At 33.5% G+C, this 26,970-nt stretch overlaps 5 protein-coding genes across 6 annotated transcripts; 2 read left to right on the plus strand and 3 right to left on the minus strand.

Annotated features, from left to right (window-relative positions):
- Window positions 1-257: 257 nt before the first annotated feature.
- On the minus strand, window positions 258-1,893 carry DAD1 (dolichyl-diphosphooligosaccharide--protein glycosyltransferase subunit DAD1). Its single transcript, NM_001249297.2, is given in 5 exon segments — window positions 258-510; window positions 731-774; window positions 930-1,017; window positions 1,632-1,679; window positions 1,755-1,893. Coding segments are annotated over 5 exon segments (351 nt in total). The 5' UTR covers window positions 1,842-1,893; the 3' UTR covers window positions 258-426.
- Window positions 1,894-4,791: 2,898 nt separating this feature from the next.
- LOC100794660 (U-box domain-containing protein 4) lies at window positions 4,792-7,910 on the minus strand. The gene is given in 5 exon segments (XM_026125462.2): window positions 4,792-5,213; window positions 5,311-5,326; window positions 5,328-6,100; window positions 7,573-7,772; window positions 7,907-7,910. Coding segments are annotated over 5 exon segments (1,053 nt in total). The 3' UTR covers window positions 4,792-5,153.
- On the plus strand, window positions 7,760-9,833 carry LOC100795726 (tyrosine--tRNA ligase, chloroplastic/mitochondrial). Its single transcript, XM_003544282.5, has one exon. It carries the CDS (start codon window positions 8,223-8,225, stop codon window positions 9,693-9,695), a length of 1,473 nt encoding a protein of 490 aa, XP_003544330.1. The 5' UTR covers window positions 7,760-8,222; the 3' UTR covers window positions 9,696-9,833.
- Window positions 9,834-12,252: 2,419 nt separating this feature from the next.
- Window positions 12,253-16,269, plus strand: LOC100796249 (pentatricopeptide repeat-containing protein At1g12300, mitochondrial). Its single transcript, XM_041008846.1, has 2 exons — window positions 12,253-14,109; window positions 15,791-16,269. The coding sequence occupies exon 1, from the start codon at window positions 12,461-12,463 to the stop codon at window positions 14,096-14,098; it is 1,638 nt and encodes a 545-aa protein (XP_040864780.1). The 5' UTR covers window positions 12,253-12,460; the 3' UTR covers window positions 14,099-14,109; window positions 15,791-16,269.
- A 5,291-nt stretch (window positions 16,270-21,560) lies between these two features.
- Window positions 21,561-22,987, minus strand: LOC100813489 (LOB domain-containing protein 13). 2 transcript variants are annotated; one of them, XM_003544876.5, is made up of 3 exons: window positions 22,837-22,987; window positions 22,354-22,607; window positions 21,561-22,235 (listed from the first exon to the last, which is right to left on the minus strand). In XM_003544876.5, the coding sequence occupies exons 1-3, from the start codon at window positions 22,856-22,858 to the stop codon at window positions 21,762-21,764; spliced, it is 750 nt and encodes a 249-aa protein (XP_003544924.1). In that variant the 5' UTR covers window positions 22,859-22,987; the 3' UTR covers window positions 21,561-21,761. The 2 variants fall into 2 exon arrangements, with proteins under 2 accessions (XP_003544924.1, XP_006596459.1); XM_006596396.4 differs by having other exon boundaries at window positions 22,354-22,603; window positions 22,837-22,986.
- Window positions 22,988-26,970: the final 3,983 nt, after the last annotated feature.

Raw genomic sequence — 26,970 nt, forward strand, 5'->3', positions numbered from 1 at the left:
GTCTCCTGTAATGTCCAAAAAGTTGACTTCACACAAAAAATTATAAATTCCTTCTGTACAAGATCGAGACAGACAGGAGTGTTCTGCGACCATTAATCATCATTTTATTTTCAAAGAAGACTACAATTTGCCAATTTCTGAGTGTTTTGGACTAGTGCTCAGATCTAGATATCCATGTGAATAATAACAATACCTTCTTTATTTCGCCATTCAAAAGTACTTTAAACTTCAAAAGATGGCAAAATCTCTTCGTTCAAAACAGGGAACCAAAAATGGGGGGTGGGGGTAATCAACATAAAGCTAAAGCAATTAGTAGAATGCCGGCTACTGTCTATAAATACTATTACAAAAGTCTAGGTATACTACTATTTAATTTTTATTATCCAAGGGTTCAATCAGAAACAACAACCGCCACACAAACCCAATTTAACCAAGGAAGTTCATGATCACCAAATGAAGCACCAAATTACAGAGAACAAAATCCGCAAAAGCGCGCTCAGGTGCAAGATCCTGCAGTAGGATAGTAAGTCAAATATTATATCAAGCGAAGAAACCAACACACAGAATATGAATTCATTTCTTAAGTTCCTTCTTGCTTTGGCTTGTTTGTCATGTTAAAGATGTTGGGATCCAAGTTTGAAACTCCATCATAAAGCCAGATTGTTGAAATATAACATAACATGATGAATAAAAGAAAGCAAACCAAAACAGACAAGAAAAGGATTTTTACCTTGAATTCCTTATTCTCTTTATTCACTTGGATCCTGAGACAAACTGATCCAAAATGAAGAAGGAAAAGAATGATGAGAAAGACAAAAACACAATTTATGCATATGCACACAGACTTAGAAGACTCATAACTATGTGTGTGTATAAATATGCATAACAAGCTAGCCGCAAATTGTGATAGACCAAGCAAGCACACTTACCAGCAAGAACAGCAGTTCCTACACAAGAAAGTACTCCTGATAGGAAGGAGTTAAATGGAAATGATCCAACCAAAGCCATGTAAACAACCTGTTCGTTCACAAACAAGAACACAGGTTTGAACTATCATAAGCCCACTAAACCACCTTGACCGAGGAAATCATTAAAAAACCGGAAACAGGAAGAATATCCAATCCAATAAAGCAAGTTTACAAGGAGCAGGAGGCACTTCCTGAATCCACACTATCTATTGCTAAAACAACTCAGGCATGAGGTAGCTTATTGCAACCCTCCTCTCTAAACTAAAGGTCAACATAGGAGGGTTTTGTAACTACACATTTAAGACTTGAGAGCGTGTATAAGTTCAGGCCTTCAAGGAAATCACATCCAGAGGCCAATCAAATACCCAACTTCAGGCCTTCAATTATGGATCTGCCATTAATCAGATGCAGAAATGGCCAGTGCCAATGACATCACATAGAAAAAGCCTAAGAGTATTTGCTACCCTGCCACTTTTTAAAGACTTAATTTTTTTTTTCTAAAACAACTCTACACTACTAAACAATCAATCAATTTATCATTCAAATCTACAGAGTTTTAGAAACAATCAAGCAATTTATCCTTCAAGGGTTTTGTCTCCTGGGCAATAAGAGCATAAAAATCAAATAAAAGAAGATCCATTGCGCAACAAACAAAAAGTGCACCTGGATGAAAGCGGTGAATACGGCATAGATGACATAGAGATCAATGATCTGAAAGAAAGAAAGAGTAAAATTAGGGTTAGGAAAAGAGAGAAAGAGTGGAAAAAACAAGAATAATGTAGGGACCTTGAGATTAGTGGGGGTTGCAGCATAAGCAGACCAAAGAGCGCGGAAAAGGTCTTGGGCGTCCTTGCTGCTAGACCGAGGAGCCATTCTCTCAGATCAGATCTAGTCTTCGCGATTTGCCTTCTTCACTCTTCTCTCCAAACTCCTCTCTCTCTATAACTTCAACGCACAAAGTCACCAACCTCTAAAGTCAAATGGATTTTTTTCAATCTCTCTCTCTTGGGCTTAGGCCCTAACCCATCATCAAATGAATGAGGGCCGGTTAAAGCCACAAAATAATGTTTTGTTTTTACTTTTTCTTCTTTGATATAATTTTCATGATCTAGGACTAGTATGATTCATCTATTTTTTTTAAAATAAAAGGATAAATTCATTATTTACTCGTTATTAAAATTTATTTATTTTAAATAGGTTTAAATACATTTTTTGTCCTTACAGTTTAATGTTTTTTTTTTCATTTTCTTTCTTGCAATTTTTTTTTTCATTTTAGTCCTTTTAAAATGCATTTTTTCGTCCTTAAAGCACTTTAAATAAAAAAAAATTTGCTGCTCAGAACATTTTTTTACTGTTTAAAGCATTATAAAAAATAAAACAAACACATTTTAGAAAGACTAAAACGAAAAAAAAAACATTAAATTACAGGAACGAAAAATATATTTAAGTATTTTAAATAAAAAAAAATTCAATAATTATATTATCAATTATTGCTCTAACACCATAGATGTTACCTGTGGCTGATGTTAGAAGTGAACGGGTATGTATGCATATCCCACTCTTTTAATAATTTGAGATTATCCACATTTGGATATTTGATGCAAAACTATTTATTATGTGTAAATGTCTCTCTTTGTTGGTTCTGCCTTATGCAAAGCAGCAGCAGTGTCCAGGGGCATACAAGCCATAAGCCTAAGCAGGTTTGTCAAATGTATTTTGTTGTATTTATTTAACCAACATTTTGTTTTACAGGTCAGGTTACTTGGATTTCAGGCATATTAACTTATTACTAAAATACATTTTTTTTTTTGTTACTGTAATTGGTTAAGGGCATCCAAGCATACACAGGAAGAGGGCATAGTGAGAGTAAACACCTAATCAATTATTAAGATTAGTAATGATACATACACATTGCTACACACTTCTTCATATCTTTCACCAATGTGTTCGTAAGAGAACTTTGCATATTTATCTGTTGCCTTTCTAATTTGTTGTATGTTCCTTTGATTGATAAAAGAACCGTATCTTCAATATTATCTTCTGATTTCTTTATGGTCCTTAGCAACTGTTGGAGTATTTTATAGTAGCCTGAAGATATATACCAAGTGTGCTCTGATAAATAAGATCCTATTTGGCGAATTATTCTTGTTGAATTGTGAGTATTTAAAAATCATAACAATATAATTTGTATGGCATGTAATTTATGAAGCTCAGATACTTCAAAAATGGAAAAGTATAGGTGTTAGTACCTGTGTCTGACATCGATACGCCCTTATACGTGTTCAAGAAGTATTTAATTTTTAAAAAAAAATGTAAAACATGATTGGAATATGACTCCGATACGGCTCAAGCCGGCTAAATACTACTTCAATATGGCTCAAGCTGTTTTAGATACGGCTCCCATACGGCCTGAGCCACTTTTAATTTTTTATTTTATTTTCTTGTTTTAACATTAGGATTTTTTAAATAAAAAAAAAGATCAAGATATATACAAAACACAACTCCTTTTCTCTTCTTATGACAAACAAAAACACATGTTCTTTTCCTCTTGTCCAAGCATGACAACTTTTTGACAATTTTGAATGTTTTTCTAATGAGGGGATTTATTTTTCCAGCAAGTGTTTGCAATCTTTGCTTAAACAGAATTTGCATATTTGCAGTGTTTAAACAAAACTGAAAAGCATTTGCATAATTGTCCTTTAGCACCAGCACTATTGCATTTTATTTTACATCCACATATAATTTTTATTAACATATCCAAAACATATCCTTAATTTCAAAAAAATTATGATATCCCCATATCTGTGTCATATCATACCCATGTCGTATCCCATATCTAGGCTTCATAGCATGCAAGCAATTTTTCAAGTGATGTCTTCATTTTGCCTGATGAGCAGATGTTTTCTGTGTAAACTGGGATGAAGTACTTGTTGGAGCTACCTCAGTTGTTTTCAACACTTGGAGGTTTTGGTAGTGAGGAACAGATGAAAAGAATTAATGGCGAGGCTAATGTTGTTGCTATGAATATTGCAAGGGAATACGGTGAACCATCTCATTGAGCATGAATTTCCAGATAAATTAACCTGCATGCGTTTCAGCCTTCATTCATGTTAGACATAATAGAGTTTCATGCATACCCTTCCATAATGCAAGACATATATAACCTGTTGATAGCAGCAATGTGCTCTGATCTTTATGAAGCAAGCCTCGTCCTCATTTTAATTCTCTTAATTGTCATATATTACTACAGGTAGCTAGCTTTATTTGAAGAATTGCAATGAATTATTTAATAGTATCACTACATCAAGTATCACAATTATTTACATGTATGTTACTAGTTATGTGATTTCTAGAGTTCTTTTTTTTCTTTTTTCCAAAGAGCTGTTATTCTTTATCTGTCACTTTGTCGAACTCTGGAAATTGCTCTTCTTTATTTCTTTTTTGAGAATGTTTATGGATCCGGGGAAGGATTAGTGGAATTAATCAACACATCTATTTTTTTTATAATTGCAAATTACATTATTTTCAGTTGTCACTGAAAATTGGATCAAGCAATAGGAGATGGTATGTAAGGTTTTGTAACTAATTGTAATAATGTTGTCTACGATGCCTTCTTTCAAACACACAAACCCCGGCCAAAACTTTCAATCTACTAAATTGTTAGGGAGTGGAGTTATGAGATTCACAAATTCCATTAGATTAACGAGAAATGAATCCAATGATAATCGTTGATGAACCAACAAAGAAATACAAACTTCATTAGCTTAATGAGAAATGCAACTCTTATGCCACTTTTAACTGTTAACACTTGAATAATTTCTTCTTCAAATGCTTGTTATATACTATCATCTAAGGATGAAGACAATATCCAGATCCCTGTCTTATTGAAAGGGACAGTTAATACATCACCAAATACAACTATTTGCCCACTAACATTTTGCCTGGGCTCAGAAACAAAAGTTACACTTGCATGCATAATTTTTCTTCACATCACAGACAGGTGTGTCACGTGAAGACACGATCAATCCTCTTCCTCCATACATATTCTCCCCCTTTACAAGCACGTCTAAACAATAAAAAAACAACTTTACCCATATTATGTGCACAATGCAATGTATAAATCTTACATATTTTTGTAAGTAGATTCAAAACCATTGGATGCCTCACAAGGTTGGAAAATCGAGATCAAGCTCTTCCAGCACTACCATGTCTTTGGCTTCTAAATTGATTAAGGAGAGCCAAGGCCTAAATTGAAAAACAATTCCAGCACTTCTTTTTTGTAACAAGAAAACAAAATATAGTAAAAAGGAAACTAAATTACGAAACCATAAAGAACCTATACCTTTTCTTTGGCCCTTGCCTGATTGTGACAATGCTACTAAAGGGGGCACAGCTCCTTCTTGGAGCACCATGGTTAAGTATCTATGATTGTCTGAGCATAGATGTAGAAGAGCTGCTGCTGCATTCTCTTTTCCTCTCGCAGAACCCGACTCGATAACTTCAACCAAAACAGGAATGCCACCTTGCTGACCAATTGCTGTTTTCCCTTCTGGTATCGTAGCAAGATTTGCTAAAACAGCCACTACCTTATCAACCATTCCGGCTGCCAGGTCCATTAAATCTACAAGGTTTTTCACAGCACCAGCTTGCACAATCCGATCCTTGTTTTCATGAAATAATGACAAATTAAACAAAGCAGTGGCAGCATCTTTCTTCCCTCTAGGGGTCCCATTCCCTAATGAATCAACCAGTGGTCTAATTGCCCCAGCCCTGCCTATCCTGATCTTGTTTTCCTCAGTAACTGATAGGCTGAAAAGAGTGGCAGCTGAATTCTCCTTGGCTTCTGGACTCCCTATCTGAAGGACGTGAATCAAAGGTTCAATTGCACCAGCATTAGCAATAGCAGCTTTGTTGTTATCATTGATTGATAAGTTAAGAAGTGTTGTAACAGAATGTTCCTGGATTGTAGTATCCGTTGATTGCAGTAAATCGACTATTAAGCTAATGGCTCCACAATTCGAGATCACAATTCGGTTATCCATATTTTCCTTAGCAAGAAGGTGGAGTTCTGCTGTTGCCTCTCTCTTACAATGAACAGAATCGCACTTTAACTGCTCCAATAATTTCCGAACCTGGGTTTCAGCAGCAGAAAGATCAGCTCTTGTTTTGATAGGATTAGACACTACCCTAGGAACAAGCCACTCAGATGACCTTTACAAATACTAGAGATCATAAAACAATTCATAATGCATTTTCCTACTCTGAAAAACTCCAATGCATAAATCCATTTGTACAAAAGGTTTTAGAAAACTGAAACTCTGATATGAGAAGAACCAAATACCACTTGAAGAAGTGGAAGACCAACTCCTACCATAAGCAAGGCTGATAAGAGAAGAACCCTTGACTATAAACAGGATTTTCATGTCTGACACATAGCCAACAGGGGACTCATGCTTATGCATTGCATTTCCTATCTGGTATTATCCAGAGAACCTCAATATAGTAGAGTTATAAGATGTTATTACTCAGTATTGCACTATTATGCACATGAAGCAAATATCTTTTATCACTGGATAACAATAGAACTTGAACTGGCAGCTGAGTTAAGCTAAAACCACCATTAGCTCAACTTAACACAACTCCAATAATGACATCACGTCATCAATAAAAGCTTTTCCCTCTTGGCAGGGCTGACTATATGAAAAAAAAAAAAAAAAAACAACCTTGTGTTCTGTCAAAAACTAATTTTTCATCATGGTCATTTAGATCTTTGCCTTTTTTAATGGTTTCTCTTTATAGTTTTCCGTGGTTTTTCTTTTCCTCTATTTATTGGATTATCCTCCATCCACTAAACATTTCCTTTCGGGGGAATCTATTGATCTTCTTGAACACATGGCCAAATCATCCTTTGGCCAGATTGTCATCTTTTCCTTGGCAAGTGATATTCCGACTTCTTCTCTACCATATTCATTTTTTATTTTATCTTGTCTAAATCATCTGTCCATGTCATAAAGATCCAACAAAGTTTTACGTTATCCATTGATTACACAACACAACCTGCCTCTTCAACTCAGGCTAAGCACTGGCTATGTAATAATTGGAAACAAAGCACAACATAAACAAACTTAGGCTCAATTCAACTCAATAAAAAAAGAGGAAGCAAAAAAAAAAAACCATGCAGCATGCTGAACTCAAGTGTCCAAACAAGTAACTGGGAGTATCAAATCAAACACAACTTGACTCCACGTGGTCTAAAATCAATTTACTTCAGCTCGATCACAAGCACATTGCAATAAGGAATATGACAAATCCAGTCAAAAGTTTCGAGTTTCAAACAGAAAAACATAACATTACACAACAGTGAACCAAACAAGATCAACAAAGAAACATAAAATGCTACAACAAAGGAGTGGGTAGTAACCAATAACCAATACAAAGCAAATGCAACAACACATGCTCAAGGTGCAGCACTAGAAACTCAACACAACCGCACATACCCTTTAAGTAAAAATGCAATTTTTTTATAAAATGAAAGCACAAAGTGATGAAATAAGGTCTATATAAATAAATAAAAATTGAGAAAGTAATAAAATATGGGTTTTACCAAAAAGAGGGGACTGAGGGAACAATTCCCAGTTGATTGTGAGAGAAATGAGAAAAATTGGCTGACAGCGCCGCTCAAATGGGTTTTCCGGCCACCGTTGGAATGGGAGGAGCTGAAAGCCGCAGTGGCGGTGCTAAAATAAACTTGATGTTCGACGACGACGACGATTTCCGAACCATCTTCCTTATCTCCCTCGCGGCCTCAATCTTGGCGCTGAGGTTCCCATTCATCAGCTTCTCCGAAAGTTCGATTATCTGAGTGTGTTTTCCGAGGCTCCATGTCGATGTTGCTTCTGTTTCTGTTTCTATTTCTATTTCTGTGTTCTCTCCCTCGCCCATCTCTCTCAGTGGGTGTGTGTTTTGGGGCCGAAGCCAACCCTTTCTTCTTCTCCTTCTCGATTCCTAACCCCTTTTCATAAAAATACAGACTAAATAAAAATGAATTTTATTTTGTGTAAACTAATGTATCTAATTTACGATCCGGAGGAAATCTAGCTGATTAAACTGTGATAAAAAATTTTACATTAGAGGGTTTGGTTACGTAGGGAGTATAAAAAAAAAAGAGAATCCTAGACCTTAAGTGATGAACGAAACACACCCTCATATATCCCCAACTTGGAAGAGTAAGCTAGAGGCACACACACACACCCAATGGCCTCCATTTATGCTCCAACAAGATCACTTCTCTTCACCCATACAACCAAATGCTTCTTCCGTCCCTTCAAACCCTCTTCTTCTCCCTTCCCTCTCCACTGCGCCACAAAAACCACCTGCAGCACCCTCCAACAACAACAACAACAACCTCGCCGCAACAACAGCAATAACAACGTCATCGGAATCCTCGAAGAGCGTGGTCTGGTCGAGTCCATCACCAGCGACGCGCTCCGCAGCGCGTGCCTCACACCACCACCCCTCAAGGTCTACTGCGGCTTCGACCCCACCGCGGAGTCCCTCCACCTCGGCAACCTCCTCGGCCTCATCGTGCTCTCCTGGTTCCGTCGCTGCGGCCACCGCGCCGTCGCGCTCATTGGCGGAGCCACCGCGCGAGTCGGTGACCCCTCCGGGAAATCCCTCGAAAGACCCGAACTTGATGCCGAAACCTTGGAGAGGAACCAAATGGGTATCTCGAACACCATTCATGAGATTCTGGGTCGCGCTCAAAATTCGAACTTGGTGGGTCCCGATTCTGATTCTTCTGTTGTGATTCTGAACAACTATAATTGGTGGAAGGAGTTTAGTTTGTTGGATTTTTTGAAAAGGGTGGGTAGGTTTGCTAGGGTGGGGTCAATGATGGCTAAGGAGAGTGTTAGAAAGAGGTTGGAATCTGAACAAGGGATGAGTTACACTGAGTTTACTTATCAGTTGTTGCAGGGTTATGATTTCTTGCACTTGTTTCAGAATGAGGGTGTTAGTGTTCAGATTGGGGGGAGTGACCAATGGGGTAATATAACTGCTGGGACTGAGTTGATTAGGAAGATTTTGCAAGTGGAAGGTGCTTATGGTTTGACATTCCCTCTTCTTTTGAAGAGTGACGGCACAAAGTTTGGAAAGTCCGAGGATGGCGCCATTTGGTTGTCTCCAACGTTTTTGTCTCCATACAAGTTTTACCAGTATTTTTTTAGTGTGCCTGATGATGATGTTATTAGGTTTTTGAAGATTCTTACCTTTTTGGACATTGAGGAGATAGTTTCCTTGGAGGGGGAGATGGGGAAGCCAGGCTATGTCCCTAACACTGCTCAGCGGAGGCTTGCAGAGGAAGTTACGCGGTTTGTTCATGGAGAGGATGGTTTGGCTGAGGCTCTTAAAGCCACTGAAGCATTGAGGCCGGGGTCTGAGACAAAGTTGGACTGGAAAACTATAGAGGGGATTGCTGAGGATGTGCCATCTTGTTCTTTGGCCTATGATGCAGTTTTGAATCTGTCGTTGGTGGATCTTTCAGTCTCTTCTGGTTTGTTTGAGAGTAAATCTGCTGCAAGGCGGTTGTTGAAGCAAGGAGGGCTTTACTTGAATAATAACAGAGTGGATAGTGAAAGTAAGAGGATTGAGGCTGCGGATATAGTGGATGGGAAAGTTCTCCTGTTATCAGCTGGCAAAAAGAATAAGGTGCTGGTGAGAATAGCTTGAGAGTATTTATTGGATAGGATATTCTTTGGAGACTATCATTTGATCTGGTTTTGTTGTATTCTTAAGAAACTTTTGATTTTCTTGCTACACGGAAGCTTCGAAGTTACCTATGGAATTTCAACCGATTTGGCTTTACAATCCCATGATGACATATCCATGCATTCATTAGGGACAAAAATTAGATGCATTTCTTTAAGTGTTCTCCAATTGGAATTAGAGTTTCTTCTCGGTAACTTTTATTGATCTTTCATGCAAACCTTTATTTCATAGATTATCAAAGGTGAAAATTTAATTCTGACCAGAGAACAACATCAAAAACACCTAAGGAACTGCATCTAAGTTGTCTTTCTAATAATACCTCTAAGTTGCATCCATTCTTTGGTAAACATTGCTGCAACGTTCTTATTTATGGAGTATCTAGCATTGCAGCTTTAAATTTGTACGTTCAAAATTTCAAGAGAGAATATTGAAAGTAAATACATTTATTAACCATTGTTGAACAAATGCTAATTGCATTGAGCATAAATTTATTATTCATGAACTCTTTGGTGGTTGGTTGGGGGTGTGGTCTCTTTGATGGAAGTTTTGATCTTTGATCTATAATATTTTGATGTTTTGCTACATATTTTAGTATTGTGTGTCTGACTTGGAGTAATAGTCTGGTTGAACTAGTTGGAGTTCTATTTGCCATATATTTGTATGGCATATTGATATTCATGCCAACTTATATGCTTATATATCAAGAACCTGATGTAGCAGGCTACACTACTATCCAATGAAAACCCTGATGTATAGTGAATCATTAGACTGGTCAATATAGCAAATACTAATCTTTTCACTCGAGCTTTGTCTTAAAGCTGCAGCTTCACTGGCTTAATGGCTGCTTCAAAGTTGTTGCTCTGTTGCATGACATTGAATAGGGTTGTTTAATTCTTCTGGTTGATTGGGGAGCTACAACCTCATGGAAGAAAAAGATGGGCAATGATTCTATAAATTCATTAGCATGGTGAAAAGATATTTTCTTGGTTAATTTATAATCTTCAATTATACCTAAAATAGCATTACAATTATGATTTTCTATTAATTTGATCATTCATGTTCTGAAATGTTTGGTATGGCTAAAGAGTTGTATATTAAGGTTTCTCAATAAAGATTGAATCTTCATTAGTGTGAATGTTAAAAACTCTGATTGATTTTTGTTTTCCCTTCTCTTGGATTTATGTACTTCCTAATTTACTGCAAATTTGGTATGTAGATCGTGGAATTTCGTTGAGTTTGTGAAGAAAACAAGATTTTTTTAATAACGCTAGCTGTGGAATTATATTTGGAGCATATTGATGGGTTATGTAACAATTTTCTACAATACTGTTTTTGACTTTTTTTTTTCTCTCATCTCACATTAAGTATCTTATCTCATGTTTTTCTCTCATCTCACATTAAGTATCTTATCTCATGTTTTTCTCTAATCCTATCTCTTTACTGTACATTTTTTGTATAAAAAATTGTACAAATGTAATTTCGCTTAATTGTATTAATAGTACAGGGCAACGTAAATGCTGCAGAACCACATCTGCAGGTTTAAATGAAAATAATGCTTACTAGATTTTCTTTTTTGGAGACATCTGAAGCTATATTGTTTTTGTGCGTATTATTTCTCTTTTTCCAAAGAGTTTAAGATAAAATGATATAAAATAGATTAAGAAAGATGATGTGAATTACCACTTAGAAAGTGAATAATGAAGAATGTGTTGTCACATGAATAATTAATCGAATGTACTGGCTAAAAGTTCTAATTCGATTTCAAAATAATTTAAGCGATTGATACTGAGAGAGGGAATTTGTCTCTCATCAGTGGGTTCTGAAGCTATTTAAGTAAATACTTGACTTACAGACTTAGTCGATCGTGGTGGGTCGTCTTAGCTGATTGTGGCTAACAGTTGCAATGTTACAAAACCATAAATCAAAAGAATTTTAGTTAAGTATTATTCAAATAAAATTTCAATAGGCTGTGTTAAAGGTTACCCATGTGAAACTTAGATTCTCTAATTGAAGTGCTTCTATAGGTGGTTGTCACTAGCTTAAAAAATCTTATACACAAAAAAAAAATTAACTAAGGAAATTTTATACAAGAGAAAATTAAACATTAATTTTTTCATTAAATGAATTTTTTTATATATAAATATAATTAAATTTTATATTACTGTGTCAATCTTATGAATTAAAATGTTCCTTATTTTTGTAATGTTAATAATAGAATTTTTACTTAAAAATATACTTTATAAGTATTTAAATATTTTTTTATGAATTATAATTTTAATATAATTCACATATTAAAAATATCTTGAAATTGCCTTCAACTTTCATTGATAAAAAATATTAAAAATACCTCTTTATGAATTTAAATTATGTAAAAAAATATTTATACTGTATTAGATAATAATTTAATTAAGATGCATTAAGCATGTAAATATTTTTTACATTATTATTTAATAACATATTAATTCAAGATTGATATGCATAAATAAGTTTATACTAAATACAATAGATTCCCATTTTATTCATTTTTGTAGGTTTTTTAGTTCCATTTTCTTTATTATCGGTTCCATCTAGCATTGCTAAGCACTTTTTGTTACCATAAAACCCTCCATCAGTTATTTCCTGTTCTCAGAAGCTGAAATCAGACAAACAGAACTTCGATCACTCTCACGTAAACCAATCAAACACAATCGATTCGATTATATTGGGGTCACCAACACAACACAATAATGTTTATGTCAAGAAGATTAAGGTATTGTCTTTCTCTTTCCATTCCCAATTTTCCTCCTTTCCTTCCAAATCTTTGCTTCCACTCTCACTCTCTGCCACCACTCACTCACAATGCTGATGATGCTGTTTCCCAATTCAATCACATGTTCCATGTGCATCCAACCCCACACACTTTCCATTTTAACAAGATTTTAATTTCTCTTGTGAATGTTAAGCGTTACCCCACTGCTATTTCTCTTTACAAGCAAATGGAACTCAGTGAAGTTGAGCCAGACTATTTCACTTTGAACATAATTATTAACTGTTTCTGCCACTTTGGTCAAGTGGTCTTAGCCTTTTCTGGAGTGAGCAAGATTCTCAAACTTGGGTATCAGCCAAATACCATAACTTTGAACACACTCATGAAAGGCCTGTGCCTTGAGGGTAAGGTCAAGGAAGCGCTGCGCTTTCATGACAAGGTGTTAGCACAAGGGTTTCGGCTCAGCGGAATTAGTTATGGGATTTTGATTAATGGGGTGTGTAAAATAGGAGAAACTAGAGCTGCCATCCGGTTGCTAAGAAGGATTGAAAGGTGGTCGATTAGGCCTAATGTGGTAATATACAGCATGATCATTGATCGTCTGTGCAAAGATACACTTGTAGATGAGGCTTATGATTTGTATACTGAAATGGTGGGCAAGGGAATTTCACCTGATGTTGTCACTTATAGTATTTTAGTTAGTGGCTTTTGTATCGTGGGTCAACTGAACAGAGCAATTGATTTGTTAAATGAAATGGTATTGGAAAACATTAACCCCGATATTTATACCTATACTATATTGGTTGATGCTTTATGTAAGGAAGGAAAGGTAAAAGAAGCTGAAAATGTGTTAGCTGTGATGGTGAAAGCATGTGTGAATCTTGATGTTGTTGTTTATAGTACTTTAATGGATGGATATTGCTTGGTTAATGAAGTGAATAATGCAAAACGTGTATTCTACACTATGACCCAAATGGGAGTAACTCCTGATGTTCACTGCTATAGTATCATGATTAATGGATTGTGCAAGATTAAAAGGGTGGATGAGGCCTTGAATCTCTTTGAAGAAATTCATCAGAAAAATATGGTTCCTGATACAGTGACTTATACTTCTCTTATTGACTGTTTGTGCAAATCAGGGAGGATCTCTTATGTTTGGGATCTTTTTGATGAGATGCTTGATAGAGGTCAACCTCCTGATGTAATCACCTATAATAACTTGATAGATGCTTTATGCAAAAATGGTCATCTTGACAGGGCAATTGCATTGTTCAACAAAATGAAAGATCAGGCAATTCGGCCAAATGTGTACACATTCACTATACTTCTTGATGGACTATGCAAAGTTGGAAGACTTAAGAATGCACTAGAGTTTTTTCAAGATCTTTTGACTAAAGGCTATTGTCTAAATGTTCGGACATATACTGTTATGATCAATGGACTTTGTAAAGAGGGCTTGCTTGATGAAGCATTGGCCTTGCAATCAAGAATGGAAGACAATGGTTGCATCTCTGATGCTGTAACTTTTGAAATAATGATTCGTGCTTTCTTTGACAAAGACGAGAATGATAAGGCAGAAAAACTTGTTCGTGAAATGATTGCTAGAGGTCTATTGTAAAAGTAATGTAGGTGAGATGATTTCTAGTGACACACTATGTTATTTTGAATTTGGTGATGTCCTACTAATATTTATTTCTTTTGATGGTTTCAAATACCATGTAATGAGCTCACTATGACATTACTTTTGATTAGAAGTCATATGTTGTTACATGCATTTATTTTCATATTCTAACAATAAGAATCATTGATTTTTTTGAGTCTTGATATAGCTTTTCTTTTTCTTCCCACTGTGCTGTCTGTTGACTTCGTCTACTTTTAAGGATTTTTCAATCACTGCTAACTGTTAGTGTTTCAGATAACAAATCAAGTTGAATTTGAGATGATTAATTGGAATGATTTATTTCATATAGCTGACCCTATATACCATGATTATACAATGTAGAACTGGAATCTTTTTTTAGCAGTATATTTCTTGTGGTCTTCTGCAGGAATGGAAAATTTAAGAACACCGGCGTATTTTGTTCATGTCATCTGTGTTGTCTTAGGTGTTATATTTGCTAAAATTTTCCTTGATGTCATTGTTACACAATTAACTGGAGCTTTTATAAAGGATATGGTTTATTTTGGTGGTACTTAACTACTTAATCCGGAAAGTGTGTTCCAGTGATCATCCAAAATTTACCTTTATCAAGGAATGAACAAACGAGATATAAGGAATCGGGATTATCTAGAAGGCTTGAATATTGTTTTCTAGTTTACTGATGATTCTACATTGAGTTAATGCCTAACCCATATGGTGTGAATTTCAACTCTTTAGTCAGCTGGGTTACTACGATTCAAGACTTTAGTTTGATCTTCTATTTTCTTCTAGAGGGATTTGTTTTCTTTCAATATAGTTGGGTGCTTCATTCTACTGATATCAGTGACTAGGGGTTGAGTTACTTGTCACTTTTGGTTTTCATACCACTTATCTTAAGGCACACAAAAACTAGCTATGAACTTTTTTTTTTGGCTTAAAAAATATCTGCAAATTTAATCCCATTGCACAGTTTTACTTTTTAATGGCAGATTTTACTCCTCTAAAGTCTTGAGGATCAAAATGATTTGTATTAATGCTAAGAACAGAATGTGTGAAATTACTAGACAGTACTGCTATATGAGGTACAAATATGGCATTTTTCAGATGCTAAATGAGCACAAAAATAGATGAATATACGATGGATAGGCAAAACAACATGATGAAGACAGAAGTAGAGTGAATGGTTCCATTGCTTGTCTGTTCCATACATGGTTTGCCTAGACCTCTGTACACTTGTTCAAATAAAGGCAGTTAGTTAATTGGACAACTTCCCCCTAGATTACCTTCATTAGGAAGACAAAACAACTTAAAGAAGACAAGGATAAATGTTTCAAAATCATATAATAGTAACTGTGCAATGTCATTAGACTTTCGGCATAACTATGACAGAGTTTCACTTCTGTTCCTTTTCATTTGTGTAGCGATATTTTCACGACATCTATGTTAGGTAAGTAAGGATTTTTGTGTTAGTTTTATTGTTCTTGTTATGTAGATAAGTAGATTTTAGTACTTTACATGATAGTATAATTTTTACTGCTGTAAGAGCTTGCAAACTCCATTCTCCATCTCTTGGGTTTATCTCTACCTACATGGTTGAGAGCTGTACAACTTTGTTGCTAAAAATCACCAATGTAACTTTCAGTAACTAGTCTACTTTGCATTGCTAATCAGCCTTTCTTGATGTTGAGATTGATGCAACATATACAAAATCATCCGACCATATCAATCTTCTAGCAGATAGCAGATCTCCAATTATAAAGGTGTATGCTGGTTGCTGGCAGGAATAATAGCGATCACAAAGGGAGTAAATATTGCATTGGTTTCTGTTATGCTCAAATTGGGGTCAGTTGAAGTTGTTAACAGCTGTATTTAACAGTTAGTTAAAGATCCTAACTAATTTATAGAAGAGTGGGAAAAATGGCAGGGTAAAAATAGGAGGGAAATATTAAGAGTTAGATTGGATGAGGAGTAGAGGTTGGAAGGATATGCAGGACTCTTAAATTTCCTGGAGTTGTGAGAGATACCTATCTGTAATTATTGTTTTGTATCTTCCCTCTTGATTCTGCAATCATATTAATTCAGATTCAGGGAGAAGAGTGATATTTAATTTGTCTTATTCTTTTCTTTACTCATCTTGTTCCTATTAAAAATCATGGCTGTTACTTGTTACCTGGCAAATTGAGAAGCTTTTCAATGACTTTTTTGGCTCCATAGAGTTCTTATTAATTTTGTATATTAGGCTATTGTTACTTTATTTTGGACAAAAACAGATGAGAGTTCTTATTTAATTAGTCTTCATATTGTATATTAGGCCAGTATTACAATCAATTTACCCTCACATAATTCCAGTACTCTTTTTCACTAATCCCAGTTCTATAAAGTATTCTCAAGATCTGTTTGGGGGTTGATTCATGCTATCTGCCAACACAACATAGCTATAAAGTATCTTTACTGGTGTAGGAAAATTATTCAGATGCTATATTTTCAGATAGCTTTATTATGATTGCAGAGTTGGAAGGTGATTAAACTAGAGTGGGGAAATGAGATGGGAAGCAAAACTAGCCGCGTCGAGGTTTCTGGGACATGGACACTCTCAAGGCTATATGTTTTGCTTTGTCTTATCAGTTTCCCCCTTATACTGATGTTAGAAAAATAGAAAATGTAGTTGAAATGGCCACTTATTAGGTCCCATTAGACAATAGTTTAAGCTAGCCAAAGCAAATCAGTAATAAACTTTCTGAATTTAAGAAGATAGCATTTTACTTTTGTTGACTTTGTTATTCATAAACAAAACTCAAAAGCATAAAAAACAAGGCCACTTATTAAGAACTATTTTGCAAATTGAAACTTATGAATTATGGAAAAGATAATTACTTAACCTGAAACATGAACAAAGCCATTAAATAATTAAATATTGACCTTGCAGTTCGATTGATATTGGAAATTCTCAAGATTTCTCCCTTTAGTACACGTTTGAAATAGCCTGAATGTAACACAACCCAGAGAATTATATGTATCTAATATACTTCCCTACACCTCCATTTTTTTTAATGTACGCCATTGCATTATGGAAACTTCATTACGATGTAAAAAAATTACAGAATGAGCTTTCCATAATGCAATGACAGAATGAGCTTTTCATAATGTAATGAGGTGCAGGAAGTAAAATATGGAGGCACAGAAAGCCAGTCTATAAAATTTGTAACTCCAAAAGCAATTATTCGTATTCTTTTTTGAAAAAGACGAGAATGATTTTGTGAAAAAACTTCGGTGAGAAATGATTGTTAGAAGCCTACCATAAGAGTATTTTCATGTTTTATTGGGCGTTAACAACACTAAACGTGGATCAAGTTGAAGCAAAAAAAAGTTGCTTCTACATCACTTCATGGTTTTGGACGTGAAAATATTAGAAAACGTGGATCACAAACTCAGATCCAAACACACTATAAGACTTTGCTTTCTAGTTATGCATTTCTCTTCAATCAAACAATAGCTTAATAAGAGACCTCTCAATTTTTGATTACCTATTTTGTCTCCCACCGTATGTTAAAATGTATCCACTTCTACTCAATTTGTTAAACAAGTACGTAGTGTTTAAGCTCTTTGCAAGACATCTTCAGTTTGTAAATTCTTATGTGACTACACATAAATTAAATAGACAATGATGGATTTGCTCATGAGCAAACATTTTTGGTGAATGAAAAAGTGAATGAGTACTTCAGGCTGATATATTAGCAATTTAGCATCTATAACTATAAGTACCGACCAGGGTACTGTAGAAGTTGCCATTAAAAGCGCTAATGATGACATAATGATGAGGTTTCTTCTTGTAAGTTTCTTCCTTCATGCATCTATATTAATTGGCTCATTCACTTTAATAATGTAGTTGGTTTGATTTTCTTCCTTCGTGTGTGTATGTAGACTTCTCTTTTGATCCCTAAAAAATGCAAACTTTCTAAATTTAGTTCCTAAAAAGTTGTATTAAATATTATACTATTTATTCAATATTTTATATTACTTTTAATTACCTAAAAGTAACATATGGCACTCGAATCTCGACCCATAGTCAAAGACTTCATTTCTTTAGATATGTAAACATCACTCAAATGAAATTTACTTTTCTTTCTTTTTTTTTTACAGAGGATTTTACATTTCTAATTAAATATTTTTTCCAGAGACGCAATCAAGAATCAAATCTCATTTAATATATGTTTAAGGAACCATGTTATAATCCAATCTACCCAATTTTAACATTATTTTTTCTTTTGGATAAATCAAAGAAATATTTTAATAACTCATGACCAAACATAGCATAAGATATTCCATGATTAGAAATTAAGTTTAATAATAATGTACTAATAATAATGTAAAATAGTTTTACACCATTATTCAATTATAAATTATTATTGTTATGACTTTTAAAATAATTTTATAAAAAATAATAAATTTATCCTAAATGATAATTTGTATTTAAAGGACATAATCTATTTTCTTTAGAGATTTCAGCTCATGAATGAACCAAATGGAGGAATTTGACCCATTTTAATCGTCCTTTATTAGGTTATACTATACCAGACCAAGTTGTAGTTGATGATTCCATGTGAGGACTCATTAATACAATGCAAGTTTTGAGCTGTCCTTGTGACTGAGAAGAACCTCTCTGATTAAATACTGTGACACAGCTTGACTAATAGTAGTTAATTAGGCATACATAGATATATCCATGTGGGTGCTTTATTAGATATGTATCTTTGACTTTTAATCACATATATATAGATCCAAAGACCTATCATTAATATACATGTAGCATCTGGGAATCCTCACAAGCACATAATTTATCTTTTCCGACATTTAATATCATATTAGAACTTGTCAACCCCTCATAAATGCGATATTAGTTTGATAAGAATTTTTTTTATATACACCATTAGTTAAAATATTACATGATTTATCACCAAGTCGCTCAAGTAGCTTGAATTGCGTGTTATAAAACTATTTCTTGCTTTCACTTCTTAAAAAACTAAATAAAGAAAACCAAAACTCTCGTGCCTTCTTGTTGGGGTGTTTGACATGAAAGACAATATATATACGTTTTGTTGGAAAGATGAAGTTTCTGAAGCTTTGAATATTAAGTGAGAGCTATTAAGTAACAGTAAATTGAACAATCGCTAATGGCCATGTTGAGCCAAAGATGCGAATATTTCAAGCAACGGTGACAAAACCAAGTTCGATCTGTGGCATAATCCATACGCATCTTTCGTCTCAACTACCACACAATATGAAAACTGAGATAGAACAGAGGGAATAAATAATACAAATGGAGCATTCTATAATATAATATATGTGTATTAACCATCTTTTATATTTATTTAATTTCTAGGCCTATCTTTCACACTAGCTCAGGTTGAGTTTCACACGTCAAAGGAATTGAATGCTACATGGGTTACGAGATTTTGTTGGTAGAAAGATTGACTTAGATTGCATATCTTTACTTACATAGAACAACTTTAATTACAATGCAAGCAAATTAACGATTCCACCATTTTTCTTTTCTTTTATTCTTTGGTGTTCAACCTAAAAGGAGGTTCTCCTAATTAAGCTTGGTTATGCATAAGAGGCTAAGACTAAGTTTCAGTTTATTTAAGCTTATTTTTTTCCAAATACATGTTTTTTTTTATAAAAGAAACAGATTTTTACTCTTTTGATGTTTATGTTTAAATTACTTCCACTTAAAATAAGTAGTTTTTTTTTCTTTTTTTTTAAATTATCTACTTAAAATAATATTTTTTTACAAAACAAATTTTAAAAGTTTAAAAAAACTCACTCTAAATATTTGAATTATGTTAACAATACGATTTTATTTATTTATTAATTAATTAATTTGTTTGTTTATTTATAATAGTTGAGTTAGTTGATGTCATGGTTGTAACTTTGGCTGGACCCAAGAGCTGCTTAATTGTCTCTTTTGGCTACTAAATGAAATTGAAGAATTATTTTATTCTACTTCTTCTAAGTTTTTTTTTTTTTATCTTATCTTTACGAATGAAGATATGGAAGTCTTTTATTATGATCTGGGTTGGGCTTTTTTCTTTCTTTCATTTTTTTTTCTTTTTTCCTTAAAGCGTAAAAAATAAATACAGACTCTTGATAACAAAACAAAAAAAAAAATGAAAAATTTCTATTACACTACGTGCTAGCAACTAGTATTACCTCCAACAGATGATCAATCCTTCTATTATCATACCTAACTTTTTGGGTGATCACATATGATTCCAATACCACTATACCTAAATATATATCACATATTTTGATACAAAAGTTTATGCATAGCATTTTTATTTATTTATCACAAGATGCACTTTTTTTTCCTAGGTCGATCACACCAATATCCGGACATGCACCATATATATTGGATATATACTTCATCAAACTAATATGGGTGGAGTTGGGTAGAGTTACTATATGATATAACTACATATATTTTCAGTGACTTGTTAAGCTATAACAATTAATTCTAGTTAACTAATCTTGCCCTCAGTAGTAATTACATTTTGGTTGTTTACATCAAAGTTTAGCTACCACTTCCACAAGCATTTAATTCAACAAAGAGCACAAAAAAACTTAATTTCATTCTTTTATTATATAGGTGGACTAACTAATTATTTATATATATTTTTTTTCATATATACTTAGACTCATGATCTGGTCTGAGAATCTAATTAATACGAGAAAAGAGTTTAATATATAAACTTAGATCTATATATATCTATATGACGTTTATTTAACTTCACATGGGAACAGGAACTAAACACAGCCACCGTACCTTGTCTCCCTTTCAAGAAGTTAAATCTTTCACATCCTTTAAATCTGCAGCTGGCACAGACTCGTGAGTGAGTTATTTTAAGCTTTGAGTCAAATGGAGATATTCCCCCCACGTGCAGTGGCCAATTGTTCAAGGCTACGCTTCATCTCTTCATGTGATCTTCAGCGCCAATTCTATAATAAAATCATAGTTCTCAGAGCATGATGCATTCTTTATGGTTTTGCTTTCTTCTCCTTTTACCAACATCTAGACTTTCAAGCTGACTAATTAGTTTATTCACTTTTCTCCAAATCTTTTCATCAGTTTAATTTGAACCTCCTAAGGTTAACACTATTTCAAAAGGAAACATAGTTTTAATTACAAGCCATGAAACTTTGCAATCTAATTACCAGATAAAAGCGTTTATAAGATTGGTTTAGTAGTGAAAGGAGAAGAAAGAAACTAAAGGAGAGGTCGTAGTTTGAATTCTCCCACTACCAAAAAAACTAACAATTAGCATTTGTTAATCATTTTTTTTTACCTGGTAAAAAAATTGATATCTATGTAGAGTTGTTCCTTCCTCCACTTAGAATGAATAACTCTTAGAAATGAAGACAAATCAAGCATATATAAAAGTTATATAAAAATAAGACCATAATAATAATGTTTGTGAAAAATCACATCAAAAGAGTAGAAAATACCACTAAAGGCATATGAATATGTAATGGGGTTTCCCTTTCCCATGATTAGCTCTAGATGACCAAGTGATACATTCTACTCTGTTGAGAAAAGCATGATTAATTATTCCTACATCAAATGAATAATAGTAAACAAATGGACCTAAACAAAGTATGGGACATTTGCAGTGGTGGAAATGGATCCAAGGCTCATTGTGCTTTTAGGAGGAGTGTACACAGAAGAAGCTGAAGATGAAGACAAGGATGAAAGGATAATAGAAGGAGAAGGCAATGGTTTTGGTAGAGGAGAAGGCAATGGTTTTGGAGGAGGAGGATGAGGATGAGCATGAGGTTGAGAAAGACCTTGTGATGAGTCTGCAGGAATTGCTGCTATTGATATTGCATCAGCAGAAGAAACCAAAGCAACATGTTGAGAAGAAATTATACTTGCAGCCTCTCTATATTTGTATTTTAGTATCTCTGCCCTTATTGCATTTAGTTCTGCTTGTAAAGTTTGAACTTGTTGCTGCAAAGCTGATATTGCACCCATGCATCCATATACAGGATCTCTTAGCCTCAAGTTAGCTTCATAAACAAGGCTATTTGCTGCATCAGCTCTTTGGCCCTCTGGTACCTCCTACACATGAATAAAATTTGAAAACAAATCAGTTTTTACTTCAATAAGAGAAGTGAATCTAATTGAAGAAGAAAAAAGTAACTAATTTGGTATGTGGAGCTAGTTATTAGGTACTGACCATTAGCATCTTGGAGACATTGCTTGCACCAAACACCTTGTGAACTGCTGCAAACTTTTGAGGCTCATGTGGTGAAAAATAAGGAGAGAAAGGGCATTCTTCAGCACACCTTCTTCTCAAAAGCTTGCATGCAGCACAAGGAGTTACTGTGTTTAAGGTTGTCCCAGGAGTTGGACCATAGAAATGCTTCCTTCCCATTTGAGAAGATGCTTCTTCCTCTGCTCTCGCCGTTGTAATTATCTCATCTAATCTATCTTTGGAAAAAACACAAAAACAGCATGTTAAAATCCTGAGTCTATAGACAAGTAGTAATGCATATTTTGGATGTTTAGCATCATGTCATGCCTCCAGCTATCACCATCATGAGAAACCAAGAACATCATGGTCAAGACAAAATCTATGGTATGATACTAATTATTTCAATTCATGAGTAAATTGATTCTTAGAGAGCAACAAAATTGATGTTTATTTGCTAATATTTACCTGTCTCTGGATGTCCAAACATGCCTTTTGATTGTCTTGATCTAAGTGGTGGGTTGAGAAAATGGAAAATTTTGTTTCATACAAAGACACAAAAGAGAGAAAAAGGCAGGGAAACAAACAAGTCTTTAAAAGGCAAGGTGGTGATTAGGAAAAGTAGGTCAATGCTTTTTATAAGAAAAAAAGATATAGAATTATTAAAGGTTTAGATATTTTAAAAAGAAATATTTAATTAGGGGAAGGAGAAAATTAAAAAAAAAACAAAATGATTAGGTTGCATTAACCATTTAAAGAGAGAAAGAAAGAGCTCTTTGTCAATATGCACACGTGTTAGTTCTATTGGAAAACTGGCAATTGACTTTGAAAAAAAAAAAATAAACATCAATGTCAGACTAGTCAGCAAATTGAGTTTTCTGAAAATAAAAAATTATTGGGGAAATTGCTATGGGCTGCAAAGTGGTATGCTTCTCTTTGTTGGGTGTGTTGTATTTGTCACAATAGTTTTCAAGTATCAGCCATGTATGAGGGACCAATTAGATTAGAAGATGCAATTCTTAACAATCTTTGGCCATTTTTCTTCCCTTTTGGAAGCAGTTTATATTGGAGGGGCGGGGCAGATAATTTCTGTTCATGACATTTTGCAATCAACGCAGCTTGTGTATTGCACGGACTCAACATCACCATCACCTCACCACTCTCTCATGCAGACAAACATTTTGCAGGAAAAATACAAAAAAAAAAAAAGAAGAAATTTGAGAGGGTACGGGAGAGAATTAAAAACAATATTTAAATGAACATTTGGACTTTTCTCAATCAGCACCTAGAAAGTTTTACAAATTTTAAATGAAAATTGCGAAAAAAAATCAATCTTTCTTTGATTGGTTTCTTAGTAAATGCTCATTCCCAGCAAGTGAGACTATTTTTTTAAAATACAATTGAGCGCTAAAGCTAATTTTCTTTTCAAAATCCTTTTTATTATTTTTACTAATCAGAAAAGTAAATTATTTTTATTTATGTTAACTTTTATGATGGAAAAATGATGATTAATTATAAGAAGGGAGATCTCACCAAATATAATTAATCAGGTTTATCAACATAGATTAATCAATAATAAAACCAGATTTATTGACATAAATTAATCATCAACAATACTTACACCAATAATATCATGATGATAAAAAAAATATCTACATTAAACAAAATTGATTATTCTGTCAATTTTTGTACTAATTGTGTTAATTTTAACTTAAAAATACTTTTACTATCCAAGTAATAATTTTTTCTTTCATTTTATTCATTGGAATTTACATTTGTGCATTGAAATTTGTAAAAGTACTTTTTCAATTTTAATCCAAATATAGTCCAACAGCATGTTTGGGACAATTTAAAATTATTCATTTATCTGTTTTTGTTGAAAAAAAAACTGTTTGAGAATTACTACAAGGTTTAAATTTAAGAGATTAAATTAAAACCATAAAAATAAATAAAATGTGAGACTTAACATGTATTTTAGTCTTAAATTAATCAGTAGAGGATTAGAGACTAAAATTTACAAAATGTATAAAAATATTCAAATATAAAAAATAGGTAAAACGTTGAAATTTAAAGATTCAACTATCAAAAGCATGGACGAGTATGTAGGGCAAAAACACAATTCATGGGGAAGGGCACATTGAAATTAATTCTTCACATGTGGCAAGGGAGGACGCCAAGCCTCCTCAAAACTTCTTTGTCCCAGGTTTTGGACCTATGGTCCTACATTTGTTTGGCACCATGAATGAATTGCATCAATCTACTTCCTTTTTGTCAAATTAATTATTGGCATATATATATATATATATATATATGCACTCTTTTTCCTCAAAGGCGGCATATTGCATCTGTAGATTTTTCACAATTATTTAAATTTCTCACCACCTTATATCATGCATTGAAATAAAGTGAGTGATAGCGAAAGTTCTTATTTTCAACTCTTGGTAGGGTTACAATTAATGGCAGATACTCAATTAATTCGGAGATATAAGTTACCAAGATTTTTTTTTTGTTACAAATGAAATGAAGTAGTTCCTTTTTTCCAACTAGTTTTTTTTTTATTATTTATATATAAGAGGGTATGGATCATTGGGTAATTCTTTTTTATACCAAATGATGATGTTATATCGGGGGCATACACTTTCTGATTTGGTTGCAAGTCTACACTTGTTGGGGGCACTTCGTCATTAGCTAGTTGGGTTTACTGATCGAAGGGATTGGTATGAGGATTTTGATGTAATATATGTTAAAACTTCTGAGTTTGCTAATTTGTACATATCTTGTGACAAATTACAAACTGCTCTTAATAATATACTCCACCCGATTTCGATTCTAACAAAAATTATAAATACTTTCTAATTAAATAAGTAGTTATATATTTTTTAATATATTTGTATAAACTGCAGTTTTCTTTTTCTTCTTTTTTAATAATAAGTAACTTTTATTTTCTTCTTAAAAAATCAATTTTTTAGAAATCACTTTTTAGAATAATTTATTTTAAAGTTTATTCTCGATCGTCGCCTTTTTTATTTCAGAAAATTGTCCTTTATCTAGATCAATTAAGAGGAACCTCGCGACATCATTAGTCTTCTAAATAATAATAGAGAATAATTTTATAATATTACCATGTTAATAATAAACTGGAAACAAAGTTTTAATTAGCACATGCATATAAATTTAGACACACCAACTCTTGTTTATATAGCTTGTTTATAACCTAGCTAGCATATGTTATATGTATGCGATATGCCCTTGTTTATAACCATCACCTAACTAGGTCGTACACCTAGCTCAATCATTTAATCCATGTATACTTACAGAAAACATATAATGTATCTAATAATTCCGTGTTCATAAATTTGTCGCTTTCATTTGTTTTGTAAACCTCAACTGGATAATCAAGAGAACTAATAAAGAGGGGTTTTTTCTTCATATATTAATTTTGTAATAAATGAGGCAAACTATATAGTGTCGTAAAGAAGATAACAATTTTAAATTATGCAAGCTAGATAGAAGGCAAAATGTTAATCTCAACTAAGATCAAATAATCTCCAAAGGCAACTCTAAATGCCGTTTATATATATAGTTACACTTCTTACACTTGTTTTATTCTCCATTTTCTTCCTCATAACATGCTCTCCTTGAGATCAATATCTATCCTTGTTTCATCATTACGTAAAACCAAGACCAAACATTGGGGCGGTGAATGTTATAATACACCAAGTTCCTAAAAATTATAGGCAATGGTTAATTTAGTTCCTCACTTTAATAACAATAATTCAATTATAGTTCCTGATCCTGAATGTGCATGGTACGTACTATTAGGAAATTACTTGGTTCTTGAATTTAACAATTGATTGTTCAGATCACCATGTTGTATATATGTGGATGGTAATGCCCTGAATCAGACGTTTAGTGGAGTATCAGGGACCTGAATCTGGATTCTCAACTCGTGCTGCAGCTTGAAGAGGTCCAATATTTACGATTTCTAGCTAGCTATAATCTTATACTATCAGTCTGTGGTGCTTTGGACCATAAGAACGGCTCAAATAAAGTATAAATTTTTTTAGACTAGTATTTGAATATACTACTATTAGTATTATTCTATCGAACCAAGAGGCACAATAATCATTACCAATTTATTTTTAAAGTCTGATGTTTGGAACCAAATTGACTTGTATGCACCAAAGTTAAAAAAATAACTTTATTGTAAAGTTAAGATCAAATAATTCATTCCCGGACTCTTAATATCATGGATAGAAATAATGGTTGTCAATTTTCAATGATATATTTTTATAAAAAAATTAGAATCTAATTAAAATTGACAAGTAATAATAGTTTTAGGAATTAATTTGATAATTTGCGCATTGGGTGATATTAAATCTTCTAAGATATTGTGTGGTTACCCTTTTTTTGCACAGCATGACCTTTAATTAGGCTTTAATTAGCTTAAAAAGTTGGTCATTAGACCTAGTCTTTCTTCATTTGGTAATCTTGGTAGGTGCATAAAAGCGCAATTCGGCAGATGAATTATTGTTAAGTTAATTATTTTAAAATTAAATCCCGGATTGGTTGTTCTACACGATTTTGTTCATCAATTTTCAA

This window comes from Glycine max, chromosome 14 (assembly GCF_000004515.6).
Source record: "Glycine max cultivar Williams 82 chromosome 14, Glycine_max_v4.0, whole genome shotgun sequence".
NCBI lineage: Eukaryota > Viridiplantae > Streptophyta > Magnoliopsida > Fabales > Fabaceae > Glycine > Glycine max.

Bases quoted from the DNA above. Each gene is read 5' to 3' on its own strand.
- LOC100795726 (XM_003544282.5), top strand. From the start codon at position 8,223: ATGGCCTCCATTTATGCTCCAACAAGATCACTTCTCTTCACCCATACA.
- LOC100796249 (XM_041008846.1), top strand. From the start codon at position 12,461: ATGTTTATGTCAAGAAGATTAAGGTATTGTCTTTCTCTTTCCATTCCC.
- LOC100813489 (XM_003544876.5), bottom strand. From the start codon at position 22,858: ATGTTTGGACATCCAGAGACAG. The intron at 22,608-22,836 runs GTAAATATTAGC...TTTTTTCCAAAG, and splicing joins GTTTGGACATCCAGAGACAG to ATAGATTAGATGAGATAATT. The intron at 22,236-22,353 runs GTCAGTACCTAA...ATTCATGTGTAG, and splicing joins ATGTCTCCAAGATGCTAATG to GAGGTACCAGAGGGCCAAAG.